General features: G+C 43.1%; 1 protein-coding gene across 2 annotated transcripts in view; it reads right to left on the minus strand.

The window, feature by feature from the left end:
* MRC1 (mannose receptor C-type 1) overlaps nt 1-16,545 on the minus strand; it is a 122,714-nt gene extending 106,169 nt beyond the window's left edge. For both annotated transcript variants that reach the window (XM_063452502.1, XM_063452501.1), the window contains exons 1-3: nt 16,263-16,545; nt 8,579-8,977; nt 2,558-2,731 (exon numbers count right to left, since the gene is read on the minus strand). In XM_063452502.1, the coding sequence (XP_063308572.1) occupies nt 2,558-2,731; nt 8,579-8,977; nt 16,263-16,320 (631 nt within the window). In that variant the 5' untranslated portion in view covers nt 16,321-16,545. The remainder of the gene's footprint in view (nt 1-2,557; nt 2,732-8,578; nt 8,978-16,262) is intronic.
* Between the last annotated feature and the right edge of the window lie 608 nt (nt 16,546-17,153).

Raw genomic sequence — 17,153 nt, forward strand, 5'->3', positions numbered from 1 at the left:
GCTCTGACAACATTGAAAGTCAGAGCCGTGAAGGAGCGGGTATGGCAAAGAGCTACTGATTAGCATTACATCAATATCCGTTATAAAACCAGAAAAAGGTGGGCATGGATGGTGAACTGATTTGGTGGCGCAATGGGCCACTTGACTGGTTTTGCCCCCCAGGCCTAAGGCTGCCAGCCCTCCCCTGCTTACCCCCCTCTTAACCAATTTAGAAGGGGTTAAAACGTATCTTATTTCGAGCACTGCATGGGTCTGCCAGCGCTGGCCCCGCCCCCTATCCGCTTCCTTGGGGACATCATCAGAATTTACAAATTTTTGCCAATTTCCCTACGGGAAAGCACTGGATTGGCTGAAATTGACAAGGAGGTTTGGATGGGGGTGGGGCCAAATGCCGGCTTGGCCAATTAGCACCTCATCATATACATGCATCAAATCAATGCATCTCTCCATCTGGGGAGTGGCCACTGGAAGTGTCCCTAGGGGGCAATGTAAACAGTGCCTTTTCTCATTAAGCTGCAGTTGTTCTGGTGACTATAGTGTCCCTTTAAATGTAGGTAAAAAACACTTGCATTGGCAAGACCAAGAACAACTTTACTAGCGTAGTGCTCACACCTCCTTACACAAGAATGTTCTGGAGAAAAGTGTGTAGGAAGACTAGTAAATCTGTTGTGCTGCCAAAAAAAAATTGTTGTGTATTTTAACGTTACATTTAAGCCACAAAAGAAGCAACAAATGAAAAAAAAAATGACAGATTTAACAAATTGCGCCAAAGTGAGGTAAAAGTAGAGGTAAAATTGGGAACAACATTTCAATAAATCTCCCTCAAATTGTTCCTGGTAATGTTTCAAATGTTGGCAAACATGCTGTACTAAAGGAGTGAAATATTGTTAACAAATTGTAATTCAGCTAATAGACTCCATTGTCTTTAGAAATCTGCCGTAATGGAGCCCATTTATCCTGGTCTATAAGATAAACATTGGGCGCCAACGATACAGCTATCCGAAAGCAAGAGATCCTTCCTTAGTGTATTAGACTATATGCCATGTGTGAAGCCGTGATGTTGAACATATTTTATTGAAACCTATTTTTTTTTTTTATTCTTTATTTTATTTGTGCATGAATAAATCACGAGGCTTACAATGCCACAACAGCGAGGGTAAGCGATTTTTTCCAACACAGTTTTACAGTCGTTAGGCATTAGAGGATACTGCACATTTTTTATACAAATATTAATGTCGCTTGTCGAGGAGTTTCTTCTATTCTGCTTATCATGAAAGGTAAGGTACAAGATTAGATAGAACAAAATAATATAAGATTACACAAGGTTAGCACTGGAGATTGAAGCGTTGCTGTTGCAGAGTATGCATTAGTGAGAGGTATAATGAGATTAGCTTAAAGACTTCTGCATTTGTGGGCTAAACTAACTGTTATATAAAATATGTTTAACTAAATATAAGAACTAACTCAGGTGCAGGCATAAATTGAGTACACACATTGTGTTGGACCCAGTGCGCAGCGTCCATAGTAAGGGACACGAAGTCCTAGCTGTGTGGTCTAACCGATCCCCATCAGCAGTAGAGTTGGTGCCCGGAGTAGCAGACGGTGGGGGTCTCCCCGGTCGGTGCCCTTCACATTCCCAGCTGGGATGTAGTCGGAGGGTTCAGTAGCATAAGTCCCCTGTCTTGTGACCAGCATGTCATGGGCTTGTTGTCCTTGGTGGGGATTGTAAAGGTTGTGGTCGCTGGGATCCTCTGCCGAGGAAGATTGGTGAGTATGGGGATGTCCCTTATCGCGCTACAGCACTTTTAGGTAGAGTCGTGTCTGGAAGTCTGAGGACCTTCGCCACAATGTCTTCGCCTAGGAGAAGTAGTGATTATCCTGGGGGGGGGGGGGGGGGGGGTGGAGCCACGGGCTGTGGCTTGGTGACCTGTGGAGTTGTTGCCGATGGGACCTCTGCTGGAGTGCTCCTGTGGACCGAGAGCTTGGCCCAAAAGTTAGCTAGCAGGCGGTCCAGCCGTTCCGAGATTGGTGTCAGTGGGGATCTGCGATCTGGCTGGCACGTGGCATCCGCCATGTTAAGCAGCGCTGGGCCAGCAGTGCAGGTAAGCCAAGGGTGGTGCCGCGCTCCTGAGTCGTGGGCTGTTTGCCGGGATATCCCTCTCCGGCAGGAGGGGGTGGAGAGTGTGCCGGGGAGACCTCCATGTGAGTAGGCTGCAGTCAGCAGAGGGATCGGCCGCTTCCCTCGTGCCGTCTGAGTAGGCCGCTTGTAGGCCTCAGGTCAATCCCCGGTATGTCACCGCTGTTTTTGGCCGCAGTCTTGCTTTTGCACTGCCTCTGTGGTAAGCCCTCTTCTCGGAGGTTGAAAAGCAGTCAGTTTTAGCGCTTAATGTGTTTTTTTAAGCTTAGTTCAGGCTTTTTTAGTGTGGAGCTCATCTGATATGCGGCCGTTCAGCTTGGCTGCTAGGCTCCGGCCCCTATTGGAACCTATTTTAAATGTTTTCCAAGTGTTGAAAAATAAGTGATGCCTTGACATATGCACAAGTGATGTCTTACTTACCGCTTGTTGGGCAGAAACCATATAATTTATTTTTATCATATTCTGCTGTTGTTGAACACCAAAGTAGCCCGTCAGACCTCCCTTCCACAGTACAATCTGCATACCATTTGTTTGCGTATTTAAAGGGAAATACACACGGCTGACCATTGCTGTTCCCTTTTATCGTATATATATCTGTTAAAAAGAAGAGTGCGTAACCATATGTCAGTATAGCTTTATAATCGATACATTCAAATTGGAAAAGTAAATTAATAAATGTAAACTGCATATTTTCATAAACAATTTTAGAAAAAGCTCATCATAATTCTAAAATAGTTAGCTCTTAGTTATTGCTAAATTCTTCTTTTTTTCATAATTTGTAGTAATATTTGAAGCCTCCTCATTTCATATAAGGTGTTGATATTTTTTGTAAACACTTAAGGTCAGATTAGGTTGTTAAGAGCCATGATTTCTGATAGAAATATAAAAAAAAGACTATCTTCTAAACAAAAAAATGAATACCATTTATATCCCAGTTTGAGTTTTATTTTACTAAAATTCTATTGCCAAAAAATGGGGAATGGCAGTGTGATGGAGGTTTATAAAATAGGGCTAATGGTAAAATGGTCATTGTGCTAAAATGTGAGCAATCACCAGGAAATCGGTGAAGTGTTCTTCATGATTCAATTGATTTCTAGGGTGATTGTCCTAGTTTTTATTTTGCTCCATATTTCTATTGGTAACTCTTATAAATCTACGCCTGTTTCCAGGTATGAAAACAGTATGTAGGCAATATAAACTGCTCTCCGAGGCAGTTAAAGAGTTAAAACCTCTTTAACCCCTTAAGGACACATGACATGTGTGACACGTCATAATTCCCTTTTATTCCAGAAGTTTGGTCCTTAAGGGGTTAAACACTCACCTTATTCCAGCACCGAGGTCCCTCAGCACTGGGTCTGTCTCCACTTCCTCTGGACTCATTGCAATGGGGGACATTTTGTGCAGCGAGCGTCATCTGTGCATTAGGCCTCATGCACGCTGGACATCCCCATGCAAAGCGAAATGACATCCAGCGTTGTTTCATGGAGTTAAACTCTATGAAACAGCAGGAAGGGCCTCTAGTGGCTATCTGGTAAAATGGGATGCCAACCATCTTGAAAAACCCGTAAGAAAGCATTGATTCAATGCTCTCCTATGGGAAAGGCCTAACGCACTCTCTGCACGCGCATTACGTTCCCAGATCGCCATAATGTTGCAGGAAGAAGTGCCCGATCCAGCACCAAGGACTTCCGCACTGGAATCAGGCAAGTGGGGGAAAAATGGTTTTAACCCTTTCTTGACTGCAGGAGAGGGGGCAGGAGTGCCACAAATGCAGAGGGACAACATAATGTTAGGAATACAGTTTTGTATTCCTAACACTGTAGTGTTTCTTTAAACACATTATTTTATTTAAAGGACCACTATAGTGCCAGGAAAACATACTCGTTTTCCTGGCACTATAGTGCCCTGAGGGTGCCCCCACCCTCAGGGACCCCCTCTTGCTGGGCTCTGGGGAGAGTAAAGGGTTAAAACTTACCTTTATTCCAGCGCCAGGCGGGGAGCTCTCCTCCTCCTCTCCTCCTCCGATCCTCCCTTTCGGCTGAATGCGCATGCGCGGCAAGAGCTGCGCGCGCATTCAGCCGGTCTCATAGGAAAGCATTTACAATGCTTTCCTATGGACGCTTGCATGCTCTCACTGTGATTTTTATGAGCCGGTCTCAAAGGAAAGCATTTACAATGCATTTACAATGCTTTCCTATGGACGCTTGCGTGCTCTCACTGTGATTTTCACAGTGAGAATCACGCAAGCGCCTCTAGCGGCTGTCAGTGAGACAGCCACTAGAGGATTTGGAGGCTGGATTAACCCAAATATAAACATAGCAGTTTCTCTGAAACTGCTATGTTTATAAAAAAAAAGGGTTAATCCTAGAGGGACCTGGCACCCAGACCACCTCATTAAATTGAAGTGGTCTGGGTGCCTAGAGTGGTCCTTTAATGAACTCACCCTTTCAGCCCTTTCTTTTTTTGCTCCAGTAACGTAACTGTATTTGATGCACCACAAATGTTTCCGAAAGTTGTTGTTGTAACATTGTGAATGTGACAGTTGAACTTCAACTGACAGACACCCTTATTGTTCATAAACACCGTTCTGTTTGCATTTATGAGATAAGCTCAACATTCCCATAGAATGCTAAGGAAACATCAGGTCTGTCTCAGAAATTTCCCGAACTGCTCAGACCTCAGTACAGTAACTGCAAAGCGTAAAGTTTGCAATTAATGCAGAAACATCAAAGGTGAGTATGTAGAACAATTGTTGTATATTTTAATGTACTATGTACATAATGCTTTAGAAACAGAATGAATCAAACAACAGATTGTAGTGTCCCTTTAAATCTGTGATTTTCCCAAAGTGTTATCATTTACACCCTCTGCTAAAATCCCATGTACATTCTTATAGTTACATTAATGCTTTAATATGTACACATCATGGTAAATACATGACTTAACAAATTAAAGCACTTACAATGTAATCTATATACCTACTAGCACAAATGCCACAAAATGTATAGATTATGAGCAAAATGTATTTAAAAAATACGGTTCCTTCCCTCAGCTGTCAATCAATTCTCAGCGTAATGGGCTATACCTATGGCAAAATTGATTGACGTAGGTGTAGGAGAGCCATAATTCATGTGGTCCTCCCCCACAACCACAGAGCATGCGCAGGAACTAATATTCTACTGGCATGCACGACCTGCATTTTGCCCTAATGTCACATTCGCATAATCTAGATTAGGGTTTGGCAATTTACGCACCAGGCCCCAATCCCTGCAATACAACGCCCTGTACCCTTATGCCTTGAAATAGGACATACACTGCTCCTGCCGAGCCACTGATGCATTTATTTTTATTACAACTATTATTATTATATTATTATTATCATATCACATATATATATATATATATATATATATATATATATATAATTATTATAAATTATATATTCATTGTGTTGCTATAATACCGGAAAGAATATGACACTATAATATCACGCTGCAATAATGTGACACAAGTACGTTGTACCCAAAACTCTAGTGAAGCAGGATAAAACAGTATCACTAGAGAAACACAAGATTCGAAATTGGGCACATTGGCCTGAGTAACAGTTTAATACCAAACTGTTTAAGAATGGGTTCATACAAACCAAGGACTTATATCGGCACCTCAATTAACCTCAATGCATTATCAATTACACTTTCTTACATCCATTGGCGGATCCAGGGGGGGGGCAACGGGGCAATTGCCCCCCCCGAGATTCCCCCCTGCCGGCTAGTGCAGGGCTGGCATTCCCAAGTGCCAGCCCTGCAATGTGCCTGCGGATCGGGGAGAGTGATCAGTGATCTCCCTCCCCGGTCCGCAGGCACTGTGCTGACAGCCGACAGGGGAGGGAGAGAGGACCCGGGAGCTGTTACCAGCAGCTCCTCCGGGTCCTCCTCTCGCGAGATTTGGAGCGTTGCCGCGGTTACCACGGCAACGCTCCAAATCTCGCGAGAGTGATCTCTAGCCCTGGAGCGCGGGCTAGAGTTCACTGGAACCACTGGACCACCAGGGATTCCCCACTGGGACCACCAGGGATCCAGAAATGTCCCCCCTCCTCCTCAATAAAGGTAAGAAGGGAGGGGGGGCATTAATATATTTCATTAAATACATTTTTTTTTTTCATTAAAAAGCCTCCCTTCCCTTCCCCCATGAGGGGGGCATAAATATATTTTATTAAATACATTTTTTTTTTAAATTAAAAAAGCCCCCCTTCCCTCCTCCCCTCCCCCCCATACACACTGCCCCACATACACTGCCCCATACACACACTATACACACACTACACACACTGCCCCCATACACACACTGACCCCATACACACACTGCCCCCATACACACACTGACCCCATACACACACTGACCCCATACACACACTGACCCCATACACACACTGACCCCATACACACACTGACCCCATACACACACTGACCCCATACACACACGGCCCCCATACACACACGGCCCCCATACACACACGGCCCCCATACACACACGGCCCCCATACACACACGGCCCCCATACACACACTGGCCCCCATACACACACTGGCCCCCATACACACACTGGCCCCCATACACACACTGACCCACATACACACACTGACCCCATACAGACACTACACACACTGACCCCATACACACACTGACCCCATACACACACTGACCCCATACACACACTGTCCCCATACACACACTGTCCCCATATACACACTGTCCCCATATACATACTGTCCCCATACACACACTGACCCCATACACACACTGCCCCCATACACACACTGCCCCCATACACACACTGACCCCATACACACACTGACCCCATACACACACTGCCCCCATACACACACGGCCCCCATACACACACTACAAACACTACACACACTGCCCCACATACACACACTGACCCCATACACACACTGCCCCCATACACACACTGCCCCCATACACACACGGCCCCCATACACACACTACAAACACTACACACACTGCCCCACATACACACACTGACCCCATACACACACTGACCCCATACACACACTGCCCCCATACACACACTGACCCCATACACACACTGACCCCATACACACACTGACCCCATACACACACTGACCCCATACACACACTGCCCCCATACACACACTACAAACACTACACACACTGCCCCACATACACACACTGACCCCATACACACACTGACCCCATACACACACTGACCCCATACACACACGGCCCCCATACACACACGGCCCCCATACACACACGGCCCCCATACACACACGGCCCCCATACACACACGGCCCCCATACACACACGGCCCCCATACACACACTGGCCCCCATACACACACTGACCCACCTACACACACTGACCCCATACACACACTGACCCCATACACACACTGACCCCATACACACACTGTCCCCATACACACACTGTCCCCATACACACACTGTCCCCATATACACACTGTCCCCATATACATACTGTCCCCATACACACACTGCCCCACAAACACTGCCCCATACACACTACACACACTTCCCCCTTACACACTGACCCCATACACACACTGCCCCACATACAAACACTACACACACTGACCCCATACACACACTGTCCACATACAAACACTGCCCCCATACACACACTGCCCCCACATACACTGCCCCCATACACACACTGCCCCACAACCACTGTCCCCATACAACACTGTCCCCATACAACACTGTCCCACAAACACTGTCCCACAAACACTGTCCCCATACAACACTGTCCCACAAACACTGCCCCCATGCACACACTGCCCCACAAACACTGCCCCATACACATACTGCCCTGCACACTGCACACCCATACACACACAGTGCCCTACACAAACTGCTGCCCCCATACACACATTGCCCCAAACACACACACACGACCCCCCCATACACAGTGCCCCCCATACACACACTGCCCCACACATACATACAGTGCCCCCATACACACACTGTCACCCTTACGCACTCACACTCACTTCACCGCTCACACACACACACTGCACCTTTCACACACACTTCACCCCTAACACACACCACTTCTCCTATGCCCTATATCCCAGCAGACCCCAGGTAAGTTGTCAAACTGTTCTTAAACGGTATGACTACTTACTCTGGGGTGGGATCCTGGCACTACTGGCACCATAACTACTACACTGAGCTGTAGTGGTTATTGTGCCAGGATTATTTTTTTTAAATAATCTACAAGTGCCCCTCCCGAGATCAGGCTCTGGATCCGCCACTGCTTACATCCTGGACAATATAAATTGGAATGGAAGTGAAATATTTAAAATTTTAAGATGATGGATGGTGGCATATTTGTATATTATTTTAAAATGTTCATAGAAAATGTAAACGTATATTACCTTCGTAGGCTTTAGTACACAAATCGTCAGAGGTCCCATAGACCTTCCACCTACTCCATCCCCCAGTTCCATGCCAAAGGACTACTTTGTCTTGCGTGTTGCCATAGTTCAAGTGGAGACTTTCTCCTTGAATTGCAAAAAGAGTTTCATTCGTGCATTCCCATTTCTGAAACCCACTTTCACCATCGCATGTAAACAAACTAACCACAGCCGTTGACGTCTTTGAAGCGGATGCCAAACACTGTTTTGCACCTACATTTATAAGCTGGTGTTGAGAAATCCATCGGAATTTTTGGAAGTCCTTTTTTTCATTACACATGGTCATTGATATTTTACCATTGCTGTCAGCTTGAATACATTTTTTATGGTCTGCATTATATATTAAAAATATTTTAGAATCTGAAAAACAGAGAATGGGAAACGTTAATTTTTTTGTAATTAATATTGTAGTTTTTTTTTTTTTAAACAATTATGAGTACAGTACAATTAAGTATTTGCAAAAGCATTATGCAGGAAACATACAATACATACTCGAGATTAATTGAACAGGTGCATGTTGAGAATTCCATAATGGAGCAGCAAAAGTTACATTGATATCAAAGCATGTTGCCACAGGCACAAATGACATCATATATAATAAAAGAAACAGAAAATACTTTCAGACCACAAACAAAAACTGTTAATGTATTACTTTGTGGGTCTTTGGATATTTTCCCACTTAGTTGGTCGTGACAGGGGTGAACCTTAGAGGATATAGTTACCTTAAAAGATCACTATAGGGTCAGGAACACAAACATGTATTCCTGACCCTATAGTGTTACCACACCATCTAGCCCCCCTGGGCCCGTCATGCCTTCATAAATATAGCAGAAACTTACTGTATTCAAGCCTGAAGCTGTAATTCTGCATGCTGTTAGACTCAGAAAAACAAGCAGTCTGCTGACAATCACATTGCTTCCCCATAGGATACTGACAAAGAGACAGATCAGGGGCAGAGCCAGCACAATTCAAACACAGCCCTGGCCAATCAGCATCTCCTCATAGAGATGAACTGAATCAATGAATCTCTATGAGGAAAGTTCAGTGTCTGCATGCAGAGGGAGGAGACACTGAATGTTTGGATGCATTTTAGGCAGCCATTACCCAGGAAGGATCTCTAACAGCCATCTGAGGAGTGGCCAGTGAAGTTATCACTAGGCTGTAATGTAAACACTGCATTTTCTCTGAAAAGACAATGTTTACAGCAAAAAGCCTGAAGGGAATGATTCTACTCACCAGAACAAATTCCCGGGCCGAATTTTTTGAATGACAGACACATGCCCTCATTGATACATGCACTGATATACACTCACTGACAGATAGACAGTCATTGGCACACACTGTTTAACCAACACACACTTTCACTGACAGACACACACTCTCAGATACACATAAAATGACATATACACACTGACACACATTCACAGGCACACCCATTCTTACTCACAGACACACACTGACAGCTACACTCACTCACAGTAAGGTGGACAGCCCCAGAACACGAGGCAAACAAGGCATTTGTCTGAAAGCTTGGGGTGGCATTTTTTTGCCCCCCCCCCCGCCCCCCTGAAAGTGCCGCCCTAGGCAAATGCCTTGTTTGCCTTGTGGTAAATACGTCCCTGGTTGGAAGCAGATGTCCGCTTGCTTATCATAAGAATCGGGCAGTGGTAAGGCCTAAACTGGCTAAAAAAATTCGGCCCGGGTGTTTAAAGATTGACCAGCCCAAGATGGGTGGTGGAGGTGGCGGGTCCACAGAGAAATCCTTTGGGAAAGGCATAAGGGCTGTAGTAGAGGGAATATGGGCTATGCTGGAGGGATACAGCTGTGAAGGAGGATATGGCCTATGATAAGGGATCGAGGCAGTAGTGGGGCGGGGATTGTGGAAGTAGTGAGCAATATATATACACACACATATATAATTAAAAACAAGCTAAAGTTTATTCTTACCATGGACCAGTGTGTGGTAATTCCTGCATTGGTGGTCCACTGGGATATACTGCTTGTTTGACTCTAGGGCAGGTGCAAACAGCTCCTTCTGGTTGGTGCAAGGAAAGGTATCAGGTTTGCTGTTGTATCCCATGGTAACTGTACTCTGATACAGTAGAAAGAGTGGAGAACTTAGTCTGTACCCTCATGAAGTGCCATTCAGAAAAAGTTCTCCATCTCCCCTCTTAACATCAGGTTGGCCTGGCCAGTGATAGAGATCTTTGATCTCCCCACTGGCCTTGAAGCCCCATCTCTGAGCTTGAGCAGCTCCAGGTCCTTGCTCGATAGCCAGTTTAGGCCTTACCACTGCCCGATTCTTATGATAAGCAAGCGGACATCTGCTTCCAACCAGGGACGTATTTACCACAAGGCAAACAAGGCATTTGCCTAGGGCGGCACTTTCAGGGGGGGGGGAGGCGCCAAAAAAATGCCACCCCAAGCTTTCAGACAAATGCTTTGTTTGCCTCGTGTTCTGGGGCTGTCCACCTTACTGTGAGTGAGTGTAGCTGTCAGTGTGTGTCAGTGAGTAAGAATGGGTGTGCCTGTGAGTGTGTGTCAGTGTGTGTATGTCATTTTATGTGTATCTAAGAGTGTGTGTCTGTCAGTGAAAGTGTGTGTTGGTTAAACAGTGTGTGCCAATGACTGTCTATCTGTCAGTGAGTGTATATCAGTGCATGTATCAATTAGGGCATGTGTCTGTCATTCAAAAAATTGGCCTTGACAGGAATTGGGGGGGCAAATTTAGATTTTGGGGGTGCCCAAATTTAGCCGTGCCTAGGGCAGCACAAATCCAAAATACACCAATGCTTCCAACAACCATTGCTAGTGACAGCTGTGGGGAGTGGAAATAAGTAATATCCTGCACATTTAATGACAGCAATGCTGTTGCGAGGTATATAGACTCTGTGCCAGGGTCATTTTCTGACAAAGAAGAGAAGGTCTGTGCTGGGGAAGAAAGAGAGGGCTTGCAGTAGATGCAGGTACTAGATATGCAGCTATTGCAAGGTAATTACCATTACCCCACAAAGAAAACATGCATGCTGTCTATGGGAGCATATCAACTAAAAAAATAATTAGTGACATGTTGCTTTTACTGGAGTTTATAATCTGCAATTTAAAAAAAAAATATATTATTTTAAAGTTTTTGGGAGGTTTAGGGCTTCATCTCACTTGTCTTTCCCTAAAAGAGGAAGGTGACAGAGGCCCAATCAAGCGCATAGATAGACTTGCCTTGGAATGGAGGAAAGCTAAATAAAGTTGGGATTGTGACTGCTGAATGATGGAAAGCAATACCCTGAAGATCTGTGATATTACTCGCCATAACGCATCACCAGCTGTGCCAAAGAGTTCAAATATTGGATTTATTTTACTCGTGTAAGAGCATGCACGCTAAGTTTCATTTTATCAATTTACTTTCACTTCAGTGCCACGGTGAGTATCTTACTGCTTTCCTATGTGGCGCTGAAAGGGTTAATTTATTGATGTAGCTTGCCTAGAGATGGAGTGCTCGTGCTCCTTTCAAAACTATTAATTGATTAATGTTGCAGAGAAGTTTCGCCCGTTAGTAAATAGTATTTTTGGAGCAACTTAATTCAGACAGCCACCACAGAAGATACCTGCGTGGCCAAAGATGCATTGTGTTTTCTTGTAAAACATTATTGCTGATACAATGTTATATAAAACATGGTTTAGAGTTGAGATAATGATGTGGAGAATGTAGCCCTCTGACCCTACAATCTACAGGTTAAATGTGAACTGTCACACAATGATAAGATGAGCTTCCTTCCACCCATTGATGCTGACACATTTCACACTCCGGCCACTCACCAAGACATCTATCTCACACTTTCTCCTGTCAGCTCTTTTTTACAGTAGTGTATGTCAAAATTCCTCTTTTCTCAAGGCCTCACCTCCACATGCTCTGAGGTCTTCTGGCCCTGATTCCCCTGTTACTTCTCATTGTACCCTCTGTATGTATGTATTAGGATGTTTCTATTCTTGAAAGTCAGTGTATGTCTGTATAAACATGTATACATATGCAGGTCCGGACTGACCACTGGGCAAACTGGGCAAATGCCTGGTGGGCCACAATAGCCATGGGCCGAAGCTGACTATGGAGATCAGAGGATCTCCTCTGCTGGCCCATGCAGGGTCTTGCTGTGTGTCATGAGGGTCGGTGAGGAGATTAGGCACTGCACCCCTCACACACACATGTTGCACCCCTCACACACTGCACCCCTCACACACACACTGCTCCTATCACATGCACACACTGTACCCCTAACACACACTGCCCCCCTAACACACACTGTACCCACCCCCACCACTGCACCTCTCACACGCACACTGCACTCTTTACACATAAATTGCAGCTGTCACACACACTGCAGTTCTCATGCACTGCATCCCTCACCCACTGCACTCCTCACACACATTGCATCCCTCACACACACTGCACCCCTAACACACACTGCACCCCTAACACACACTGCATCCCCCCACACACACACACTGCACCCTTCACACACAAATTCTAGCTGTCACATACACACTGCACCCCTTACAAAGACACAATGCACCCCTCACACACATACACTAGATCCTTCACACAATACATTCCAGACACACGCTACATCCCTTATACACACACACTATCAAACACAGATCAAACACTGCACACCTAACATACACTGCGCCTCTCACACACATTGCATCCCTCACGCACATTGAACCCCTAACACACATACACTGCACCCCTAACACCCACTGCATCCCCCCACACACACACATTGCACCCGTCACACACAAATTCAAGCTGTCACATACACACTGCACCCCTCACACAGACACACTGGACCCTTCACACACATACACTGGACCCTTCACACACTACATTCCAGACACACACTACATCTCTTATACACACACACACACAATCTTTGTCCTTCACACACACCCCTTACATACACAATTGATCCCCTATAGACACACAATGCATCACCTACATATACACACGCACACTACATTCCTGACATACACATACTAGATCCCCTGTATGCACACACTCTACATTCCCTAAAAACCCTACATACACTATATCACATATATAAACATACACTACAGCCCCTATACTCCATAGGCCCCTATACACATATTACACTACAAACACAACACAACTGATGCTGACCTTTTCACACAGCTTACACAATCAGCTCACTCTACACACATGCACTCCCACAGCAAACTTTTTCAGTGCTCCCTGCAGGGTCCTAGTGTCCTGAACATAGCCTTATGATTCGCTCATGCTATGATTGTTGGGGGGAAATTTCCTGGTGTTCCCAAAAGCAGAACAGGACATGAAAATCGAGACTGACATGCGCAAAATCAGGGTGGTTGGGAAGTATGTATTTACATGAAGACATGTACCAGTGTCAATGTGCAAAATATGTATGAAGGTTAAAGGAACATTCCGAGCACCATAACCACAATAGTGGTTATGTAGTGGTTATGGTGCTAAAAGCGTCCTGGCACCCCACACAGTGAGTAGTCAAATTACTTGCTAACAGGAGCCGTTAAACACTACCTAACGTCAGGCTTTAAGTGGCAGCAGCCAGTAACTCCTTGTTGCTACTTGGGAAAGTTGTCAGGTGATAAACAGTTGCTATTCACTAACAGTAGCAAAAGGCATTAGTGAGTAGCAGCCAGCTGGCCAGATAACGGCACTGATAGAATTGGAAATGAGCGCCAAATTGGGCTGTGTATTATACAATGATTGGTTCCCTGCAATAAGTAATTAAACTGTTAATGGCTCTCAACTGATTCCTCTCCTGCAACGGTCATGAAAAAAAAAGAAAAAGAAAAAAAAATCCCACACTAAGTCTTCAGTGAATACTATTCTACCAATCTACTTCTCTAATACTTCCCTTACCTTTTGTGTCACTTTACCCCACTCCCTCTAGCATGTAAACTCATTGAACAGGGCTCTCAATCCCTCTGTACCTGTGCGTCCATTTGTCTGGTTACAATTACATGTTTGTTAGTCCACCCACTGTACAGCACTACAGAATTTGTTGGCGCTATATAAATATAATAATAAGTAAAAAGTAACAAGTATAACAAATGCAAATATACCGTATGAAAAGGAAAGTAGTAATTGGGGGGAAAAAGAGGGAACATATTAACCTTCCAAAGATATTGCAGTCACAATCCATTAATACAGTATGCTCTATTTCTGCCACACTGGAATGTAAACATGAAAACGTGCTTCCTTTGAGTTTAATTAGTCATGCTATGAGCAACTGATTAAGCGTATGGCCAATGGGTGTACCTTAAATGCATTCTTTACAATACTGTGGCTACACACACACACACACACACACACGAACAGCAAACAGTCTGTGAGTACAGATACATAATCAGATTACAAAAAAATACAAAAAATACAATAAAATTAAAATAATATATTTGGACCATGAAGAGAATGTATATTAATATCCATTTAGTATACCATGATCTGTCCTGTGTATTACTTATCTTCTAACCTATATCATTACCAGTTATGTATACCTTATGGCTCAACTGTTCCTCTTTAGATTGTAAGCTTTTGGGCACTACTCTAAAACCTACAGTACTGATTACCATCTGTCAAAATAATTTTGTTATACACTGCACTATACAATTAGTGGGTAAATAATAATACTTTGCTATTTACTTCATACAAGTTAAATCACGGCCATCCGACTTCTACCCTCTAGCTGCCCAATCCTGGGACAGGCAATAGCATCCTCAGGTTTATTAACTTCCAAAAACTTTGTAGATTTATCAAGTCATAAACAGGTGCTATTCTGGTGTCATGTGCTAAATAAGGAGGAATCACGTGGCACCTGTTTTGCCTTGATAAATCTGGCTCAATATTCCTGTTTTTATACTAAATATTTAAAGTCTTCTAACATTCTGTCAAGCCGTGTTATTCTCTAAAGTGGGAATTGTCAGAAATACAAAGCAAATTTGACATGAATGTCAAATTTAGGACCAAACTAGCAGAACCGGAATCATAACTGATTTTTCCATTTCAACTGTTTTGGCCTGAATTTTTTAATTCACTTTGAATTCTCCACAATTCATACTTTAGATAATTATCCTGTTTATTAAATGTCTGCATCATCTATGATGCGTTACTAAAAATAAAAATTAAACCTACATAATATCAATCATTCGGTCAATATTATTACCATTAAAGTTATACTGTATGTGTCACATCCACAGATCTTCCAATTCATTGACACATTAAATTACTGTTAAATTAAAATCATTTAAAACACTCCAACATTAGTTACATTTGTAGAATATAACAAATATGTCAACTTTGAGGATGGGTGTAAAAATCTATTTTAAATTATTTGCCAGTTATTTTTAGTTAATTCAAGAAAAAAAAACACACGTATATGTTTTAGGCATCTTTATATATATATATATATATATATATATATATATATAAAAAATACTACATAATTGGAAGTAGTCAGTGGTAGCAATACTTCTGATAAATAGAGATTAAGATAACAGCAAACTGTAGGAGTATTGTAGTCCAGTGCTGTTATTTAAGGACACTGTGGAAATGAACAGCATGGAAACACATAAAATAGTTAAAACAACTTACCTAATTGAACTGAAAGATGAGTCAAGTATAGCAGCATAAGAAACACAGAAGAATTCATTATTAATATTTCATTATGTTTTCCAAGCTAGAAAAATAAAAAATCGATTTGACTCCAAACCGTCTGTCGTAAATGTTGTAGTTAAGTCTGCTAGTACCACAGTAATATCCAGGGAAAGTTCTCTGCTCGAAATGATAAGGATATATCTTGTCACATGGACTTTTAAAGAAAACAGGAACTCGGTACTGCACTCAGCTTCCCTAGTCTTGCTTCCCCCAGTAACGTTGATCTAGAGCCACAATCCCACTGATTCTCTCTCTCTCTTTTTTTTTTTTCTGGAAATCATGTCACAATGTTTTGCATGAGTCAGTTTTTTGATAAGTTCTATAGAACGCCAAAATGGGCTGATATAAAGAAAAAATGCTTACCGTAAACAAATGATTGTGACATTTCTACATTTACCGGGTTCTTCACTGAAGTGAGAATTGAAAGTGAATTTCACATTTTTGGCCAGACTGACTGAATTGGAATCATAGCTGACTTACAGAGTAATTTACTAAAGTAAGAATTCAAAGTGTATTTTAAATTTGAGGTAAAAAAAAAAAAGGCAAACTTAAAAAGCTCTCTAAGTCAGTTATGCTTTCAGCTCAGTTATCTGGCCGTAAACTAGATTTTTACTTTGAATTTACTTCAAATTATTACTTAAGTGAATAACCCTCTTAATCTTAAAAGAAAGAAGAGAGTTGTGTGTTAAAGAGATAAATATATATTTTTAAAATAAAATTCATATTAACAAATACCATTGGTTTTCAAGCGATGCATGCTAAGGGTCTTTAGAGTGATTTATTTTTGAATACTTTAATTATTAATGTTACTTGGTACAAACTATGCAC

The sequence above is a fragment of the Pelobates fuscus genome, chromosome 4, assembly GCF_036172605.1.
Source record: "Pelobates fuscus isolate aPelFus1 chromosome 4, aPelFus1.pri, whole genome shotgun sequence".
Lineage (NCBI taxonomy): Eukaryota > Metazoa > Chordata > Amphibia > Anura > Pelobatidae > Pelobates > Pelobates fuscus.